Raw genomic sequence first — 8567 nt, 5'->3', positions numbered from 1 at the left:
GATAGCTTGAAAACTGCTCGAGGAGTCACTACAGTTAGTGAAGGACAGTCCTGAGCAGAAGTGGACATGGTCCAGTGCACACAAGAGGGCTACCAATTCTGCAGTAAAAACACTACAGCCATCTAGCAAGGAACGAAGTTCCGCATATCTCGCATAGGTGTAAGGATAACCAGGTGTCCAGAAACCATGGAGCCATCAGTATAAATCACTTCTAAACCCTGGAATGAACTGAGGAGACTGTAGAATTGGTGGCAAAGGGCCTCCAGAGGGGCAGAATCCTTTGAATTGATGGAGAGATCAAGACAGAGCTGTGGCTAGGCGACGCACCACAGAGGGGTACGCGCATGAGCAGAGAAAAGAGGCAGTAATAAAGGGAAGCGCTCGAGCTCAGAAAAGAGCGACTTAATGCAGACAGCCATGGTAAGCCTACATTGTGGCCGCCGCCGCGGGAGGTTGATCTCTATGTCTGGATAAAGGAGACCATAATTAGGGTGCTGTGGGGTGCAGCGAATGCGGAGCGTGTAAGATATCAGCTGTTGTTGGCACAAAACTCACAGCCGTGGATTCAAGGATCCAAAACAGCTGCAGAATCACCACGTGTTCAAGGTGCTTGCAGAGGGTACTGGTAAGGCTAATTGGACAGTAGCTATCCAATTGAAGAGGGAGCTTCCCAACTTCTTCACTGGAATAACTATGCATCGCTGCCACTGGGTAGGAAATACCCCATCACTCCACAGATGACTGAAAAGGGTCAGTATACGACGGTGGCCAGCCACCAATAAGTGTTGGAGTATTTGGTTAGGTACCTGATCCGGTCCAGGAGCCATGTCAGGACAAAGGCGAGGGCACTGGCGAATTCCCACTCGCTAAATGGGGCATTATAAGGCTCCAAGCAGCGAGAAATGAAAGACAAAGGCAGTCATTCCAAGTGCTCTTTCAGGAGGAGGAACGTGGGCAGATACTGAGTCGATGCAGAGACTTGAGCAAAGTGCTGAGCGAAATGGTCTGCGACAAAGTCCAGATGGGTAAGGACAACACCACGCACAGAATTTCCTGCAATGCCGGTGGGAGGACAACGGCCAAAAATTTGCCTTAGTTTCTCCCAGACTTGTGAAGAAGGGGTGTGCAATCTTATGGCAGCCACATATCCTTCCCAGCAAATCTATATCTGAAGTAGACGGGTGCCGCTTGAAGCATTGAAGAGCACGGCGGTGGTCTTTTATGGCCGCAGCAATTTCTGGAGTCCACCAAGGGACCATCTTCTGAGGGGGGGAACCCAAGGAAGAAGGGATGGTTGAAACAGCTGCAGAAAGAAGCCGGCAAGGGGCCAATTTGGTTTCGACAGAAAGCATGGAACCTACGAAGTGTGTGTGAGTAAGAATTGACAAAATGGGTCTCCTGGAGAGCAATGCAAGCAGCAGAGTACGAGGAAAGAAGGGGCTGCAACCTTGGGAGGTGACACAAGTAGCCATTACAATTTCACTAGAGCATTCTCAAGCTGGAGTCAAAATGGGAAGTGAACGGACCTGAGGCGGCCACGCCGCCAAGTTGCCATCCGTCACCGATATGGATGGGGTAATGTCCATATAGGTGGGGTCAGACTCTATTGGTTCATTGGCTGGAGGAGGGGAAGGCGGCACCTCAGGTGGTACCAGAGGTGCCTTGCCCTTGTTCTTGTGTTTCTGCTTCTTCGCTTGTGAAGGGAGAGAAGGGCAGACTGCAGCGAGGTTGGCCACGGAATTACACCTGGCAATCTTGGTGCCCACTGGCCGCAGACTGGTTACTCCTATTTACTTCTTGAGAGAAACATAATCAGTGATGAGTTTTGAGTAATATGGAACCTTTTGTTGCCATTTTAAAACCTGTTTCTCTGCCTCAAACACAGCAGGGTTTACAAATATTCATCTCATTAGCATTCTAACACAATTGAAACAGTGATAGAATCATGAAACAGTGTACTATTAAACTAGCAACTGAGGACAAGACAGGTCAACAGAGTATGAAGAAGCCAATTCTTGGTACAAAAATAAACATGTAATTTCTTCACTTACATTGATGCAGAATCCATAGGCATTTTCATTTCACCAAAGCTCCATGGTCTGAACAGTTACATTAATTCACTGAAAAAGTCTGTATTTTTTTGAATATCATGGGAGATATGGAAGTTTTGCATATTAATCATATGGCCAAATACCTTCCTCTTTGCAAGATATAATTTGCCAAAATCTTGTTTCGATATCTCAGACTGTTAACAAGATACGAGATATGTTACGAATATATCATTCTGGCATTTTTGCTGGTGCACACAATCACAACAGAGTGCTTTACATAAAATCCTTCTTTTCACGATTGGAGATAGAGATATCCTTCCGAGTTTAAGGACTATTTTAATGCGTTAGCTACACTTCAGGCACAGCAATGTATGACCTAACATTTGCCATCTGTACATCCACAGTAATGCCTGTTTTTCAGTGCAACCTTTTTGAATTTCTTGCAGTAGTTTACCTAATCCTGAAATGTTATTGATTAACACCACCATAGGTTGTTCATCATGGAGCTGATGAATGAAGCTACGAGATTCTGAAGAATCATCTTTTTTATCTCTTTTTCACCAAACATTTCCTTTAAAATCATTTGAGAAAGATTGCAGACTGGTGGCTTGTGTGTCTATCCACAGTCAAGTGAGCTAATCTCCCTGCAAGCCAATAGTCAAACATGGCACCTAGCAAACTTAGGTCAAACCTTACTCTATGCAAGAAGGGCTTAAGCTTATTAGAAAAGCATACAACAGACACTGGTATACATAAAGACTCAAATAAAAGAGAAATTATACAGTTTTCTGTATTTATGTAAAATTTTAATGTTAGAGTCAACTTTTGAATATACACAGATACTTTTTCTCTATAAAATTATAAAAATATCTGTAGAGTCAAGGGATCTTTTAAAATGCTTAGGGAAGCACATTAGAAGTACATCACAGTTCAAAGTTATTATGTACATTAAAAATAATTTTGAGAAATATATACAGAAGATATAATATTTTTAAAACGAGGCACAACATTCTTGGAGGATGATAAAGGAATTACTACAGTTCCACCCACTATGTTACATTGCTGAAGTCAACTGCTCTGGGAGCATGCGTACAGCGCACCAGTCTTCTATGCCATGCATCTGGAGAAGATAAGAATCCATCTTCATGTCTATGGGTTGGCGTCAGAGTACCCGGAGTCTGCAGCTTCTTTAGGTGCCGTGTGAATGCAGGACTGGCCCACCTGTATTTTTGTTAATGAAGTATAAGTAGCAACAATCAGGCTAGTGTTTTAAAAGAAACAAAACATTTAATTAAGACAATAGCTTTATTTAACTTACAGTTCCCTCTCTTTTTCTGGATAAAGTAGGATAGCATGTCGCCACCTGTAAATATTAGGATACTTCTGTTGTAATATATCAACTCCTGCCAGAGCATGAAGGACATCCAAATCCACTTTTCCGGGAGTGTTACTGGAACAATGACAATGCACTAAGTTGAGGAAAAGAGTTATTTCTGTGTCTATAAATGGTTGACCACAGATCAAAACGATAAATGCAGTTAGTGTTAACTTATTTTAATTAAAATATTATCCTGACAGTTCGCGCGCGCGCGCTGTGTGTTTGTGTTTTGTTTGTGTGTGTGTGTGTGTGTGTGTGTGTGTGTGTGTGTGTGTGTGTGTGTCTTCTCTATTGGCTCAAAAACCAGGCACTTGACTCAAGTGTTGTTATTCCTTAAGCAATGGGCAAGATTACAAAGGGCATAGTGGTGGAAATGTGATTGAAGTAAGGATAGGTCACAACAGAAACACTCAAACACTGTCTTTGGTAATGACAATGCAAACTTGCTACACACTAGAAAGGAAAAGTAATCTATGAGTATGTGACTTCAAAAAGTGGGAAAACTCAATACTCATTTTATAAAAACCAAGATGCTATAAGCATTACAGAATCCCAGACTCTTCTGAGATCGGGATTATGACTGATGAACACATCTTGTGTGTGTGTGTGTGTGTGTGTGTGTGTGTGTGTGTGTGTGTGTGTGTATCTGGGATCTGAAGGCTGACCGGTCCATCATCATTCTTCCGGCGGACAAGGGTTCCACGACCGTGGTACTTGATCGTCGGGAGTGTGAGGCTGAGGGACTGCGTCAGCTTTCAGACAACACCACATACAAAGTTTGCCAAGGTAATCCCATTCCTGATGTCCAGGCGGAGCTTCAAGGAATCCTCAGAACCTTAGGCCCCCTACAAAACCTTTCACCTGACTCCATCAACCTCCTGACCCCACTGACACCCCACACCCCTACCTTCTACCTAAAATTCACAAACCCAATCATCCCGGCCGCCCCATTGTAGCTGGTTACCAAGTCCCCACAGAACGTATCTCTGCCTACGTAGATCAACACCTTCAACCCATTACATGCAGTCTCCCATCCTTCATCAAAGACACCAACCACTTTCTCGAACGCCTGGAATCCTTACCCAATCCGTTACCCCCAGAAACCATCCTTGTAACCATTGATGCCACTTCCTTATACACAAATATCCCGCACGTCCAGGGCCTCGCTGCAATGGACCACTTACTTTCACGCCGATCACCTGCCACCCTACCTAAAACCTCTTTCCTCATTACCTTAGCCAGCTTCATCCTGACTCACAACTTCTTCACTTCCCAAGGCCAGACATACCAGCAATTAAAGGGAACAACCATGGGTACCAGGGTGGCCCCCTCGTACGCCAACCTATTTATCGGTCACTTAGAGGAAGCCTTCTTGGTTACCCAGGCCTGCCAACCCAAATTTGGTACAGATTTATTGATGACATCTTCATGATCTGGACTCACAGTGAAGAAGAACTCCAGAATTTCCTCTCCAGCCTCAACTCCTTTGGTTCCATCAGATTCACCTGGTCCTACTCCAAATCCCATGCCACTTTCCTTGATGTTGACCTCCACGGGTCCTACGGCCAGCTTCACACGTCCGTCCACATCAAACCCACCAACAAGCAACAGTACCTCCATTACGACAGCTGCCACCCATTCCACATCAAACGGTCCCTTCCCTACAGCCTAGGTCTTCGTGGCAAACGAATCTGCTCCAGTCCGGAATCCCTGAAGCATTACACCAACAACCTGACAACAGCTTTCGCATCCCGCAACTACCCTCCCGACCTGATACAGAAGCAAATAACCAGAGCCAGTTCCTCATCCTCTCAAACCCAGAACCTCCCACAGAAGAACCACAAAAGTGCCCCTCTTGTGACAGGATACTTTCCGGGACTGGATCAGATTCTGAATGTGGCTCTCCAGCAGGGACACGACTTCCTCAAATCCTGCCCTGAAATGAGACCCATCCCCCATGAAATCCTCCCCACTCCACCAAGAGTGTCCTTCCGCCGTCCACCTAACCTCCGTAACCTCTTAGTTCATCCCTATGAAATCCCCAAACCACCTTCCCTACCCTCTGGCTCCTACCCTTGCAACCGCCCCCAGTGTAAAACCTGTCCCATGCACCCTCCCACCACCACCTACTCCAGTCCTGTAACCCGGAAGGTGTACACGATCAAAGGCAGAGCCACGTGTGAAAGCACCCACGTGATCTACCAACTGACCTGCCTGCACTGTGACGCATTCTATGTGGGAATGACCAGCAACAAACTGTCCATTCGCATGAATGGACACAGGCAGACAGTGTTTGTTGGTAATGAGGATCACCCTGTGGCTAAACATGCCTTGGTGCACGGCCAGCACATCTTGGCACAGTGTTACACCGTCCGGGTTATCTGGACACTTCCCTCTAACACCAACCTATCCGAACTCCGGAGATGGGAACTTGCTCTTCACTATATCCTCTCTTCCCGTTATCCGCCAGGCCTCAATCTCCGCTAATTTCAAGTTGCCGCCACTCATACCTCACCTGTCATTCAACAACATCTTTGCCTCTGCACTTCTGCCTCGACTGACATCTCTGCCCAAACTCTTTGTCTTTAAATATGTCTGCTTGTGTCTGTATATGTGTGGATGGATATGTGTGTGTGTGCGCGCGCGAGTGTATACCCGTCCTTTTTTCCCCCTAAGGTAAGTCTTTCCGCTCCCGGGATTGGAATGACTCCTTACCCTCTCCCTTAAAACCCACATCCTTTCGTCTTTCCCTCTCCTTCCCTCTTTCCTGATGAGGCAACAGTTTGTTGCGAAAGCTTGAATTTCATGTGTATGTTTGTGTTTGTTTGTGTGTCTGTCGACCTGCCAGCACTTTCGTTCGGTAAGTCACATCATCTGTGTTTTTAGATTATATATATATATATATATCACACACACACACACACACACACACACACACACACACACACACACACACACACACACACACACACACCGTGAACCATGGACCTTGCCGTTCGTAGGATGCTTGCATGCCTCAACGATACAGATAGCCGTACCGTAGGTGCAACCACAACGGAGGGGTATCTGTTGAGAGGCCAGACAAACGTGTGGTTCCTGAAGAGGGGCAGCGGCCTTTTCAGTAGTTGCAGGGGCAACAGTCTGGATGATTGACTGATCTGGCCTTGTAACATTAACCAAAACGGCCTTGCTGTGCTGGTACTGTGAATGGCTGAAAGCAAGGGGAAACTATGGCCGTAATTTTTCCTGAGGGCATGCAGCTTTACTGTATGGTTAAATGATGATGGCGTCCTCTTGGGTAAAATATTCGGGAGGTAAAATAGTCCCCCATTCGGATCTCTGGGCGGGGACTACTCAAGAGGATGTCGTTATCAGGAGAAAGAAAACTGGCGTTCTACGGATCGGAGCGTGGAATGTCAGATCCCTTAATCGGGCAGGTAGGTTAGAAAATTTAAAAAGGGAAATGGATATAGTGGGAATTAGTGAAGTTCGGTGGCAGGAGGAACAAGACTTCTGGGCAGGTGACTACAGGGTTATAAACACAAAATCAAATAGGGGTAATGCAGGAGTAGGTTTAATAATGAATAGGAAAATAGGAATGCGGGTAAGCTACTACAAACAGCATAGTGAACGCATTGTTGTGGCCAAGATAGATACGAAGCCCACACCTACTACAGTAGTACAAATTTATATGCCAACTAGCTCTGCAGATGACGAAGAAATTGAAGAAATGTATGATCAAATAAAAGAAATTATTCAGATAGTGACGGGTGACGAAAATTTAATAGTCATGGGTGACTGGAATTCGGTAGTAGGAAAAGGGAGAGAAGGAAACGTAGTAGGTGAATATGGACTGGGGCAAAGAAATGAAAGAGGAAGCCACCTGGTAGAATTTTGCACAGAGCACAACTTAATCATAGCTAACACTTGGTTCAAGAAACATAAAAGAAGGCTATATACATGGAAGAAGCCTGGAGATACTGACAGGTTTCAGATAGATTATATAATGGTAAGACAGAGGTTTAGGAACCAGGTTTTAAATTGTAAGACATGTCCAGGGGCAGATGTGGACTCTGACCACAATCTATTGGTTATGAGCTGTAGATTAAAACTGAAGAAACTACAAAAAGGTGCTAACTTAAGGAGATGGGACCTGGATAAACTGACTAAACCAGAGGTTGTAGAGAGTTTCAGGGAGAGCATAAGGGAACAATTGACAGGAATGGGGGAAAGAAATACAGTAGAAGAAGAATGGGTAGCTCTGAGGGATGAAGTAGTGAAGGCAGCAGATGATCAAGTAGGTAAAAAGACGAGGGCTAATAGAAATCCTTGGGTAACAGAAAAAATATTGAATTTAATTGATGAACGGAGAAAATATAAAAATGCAGTAAATGAAGCAGGCAAAAAGGAATACAGACGTCTCAAAAACGAGATCGACAGGAAGTACAAAATGGCTAAGCAGAGGTGGCTAGAGGACAAATGTAAGGATGTAGAGGCTTATCTCACCAGGGGTAAGATAGGTACTGCCTACAGGAAAATTAAAGAGACCTTTGGAGATAAGAGAACCACTTGTACGAACATCAAGAGCTCAGATGGAAACCCAGTCCTAAGCAAAGAGGGGAAAGCAGAAAGGTGGAAGGAGTATATAGAGGGTCTATACAAGGGCGATGTACTTGAGGACAATATTATGGAAATGGAAGAGGATGTAGATGAAGATGAAATGGGAGATATGATACTACGTGAAGAGTTTGACAGCACTGAAAGACCTGGGTCGAAACAAGGCCCCTGGAGTAGACAACATTCCATTGGAACTACTGACGCCCTTGGGAGAGCCAGTCCTGACAAAACTCTACCATCTGGTGAGCAAGATGTATGAGACAGGCAAAATACCCTCAGATTTCAATAAGAATATAATAATTCCAAACCCAAAGAAAGCAGGTGTTGACAGATGTGAAAATTACCGAACTATCAGTTTAATAAATCACAGCTGCAAAATACTAACGCGAATTCTTTACATACGAATGGAAAAACTAGTAGAAGCCGACCTCGGGGAAGATCAGTTTGGATTCCGTAGAAATGTTGGAACACGTGAGGCAATATTGACCCTACGACTTATCTTAGAAGCTAGATTAAGGAAG

General features: G+C 44.8%; 1 protein-coding gene across 2 annotated transcripts in view; it reads right to left on the bottom strand.

The window, feature by feature from the left end:
* Window positions 1-2869: 2869 nt before the first annotated feature.
* Window positions 2870-8567, bottom strand: part of LOC124804886 (ankyrin repeat and LEM domain-containing protein 2) — a 153582-nt gene continuing 147884 nt past the window's right edge. Inside the window, exons 10-11 of one of the 2 annotated variants that reach the window (XM_047265254.1) lie at window positions 3370-3501; window positions 2870-3272 (exon numbers count right to left, since the gene is read on the bottom strand). In XM_047265254.1, coding sequence (XP_047121210.1) covers window positions 3101-3272; window positions 3370-3501 — 304 coding nt within the window. In that variant the 3' untranslated portion in view covers window positions 2870-3100. The remainder of the gene's footprint in view (window positions 3273-3369; window positions 3502-8567) is intronic. The other variant, XM_047265255.1, reaches the window with a different exon arrangement.

The sequence above is a fragment of the Schistocerca piceifrons genome, chromosome 7 (assembly GCF_021461385.2).
Source record: "Schistocerca piceifrons isolate TAMUIC-IGC-003096 chromosome 7, iqSchPice1.1, whole genome shotgun sequence".
Classification (NCBI taxonomy): domain Eukaryota; kingdom Metazoa; phylum Arthropoda; class Insecta; order Orthoptera; family Acrididae; genus Schistocerca; species Schistocerca piceifrons.
This window is presented reverse-complemented; position numbering and strand designations above follow the sequence as displayed.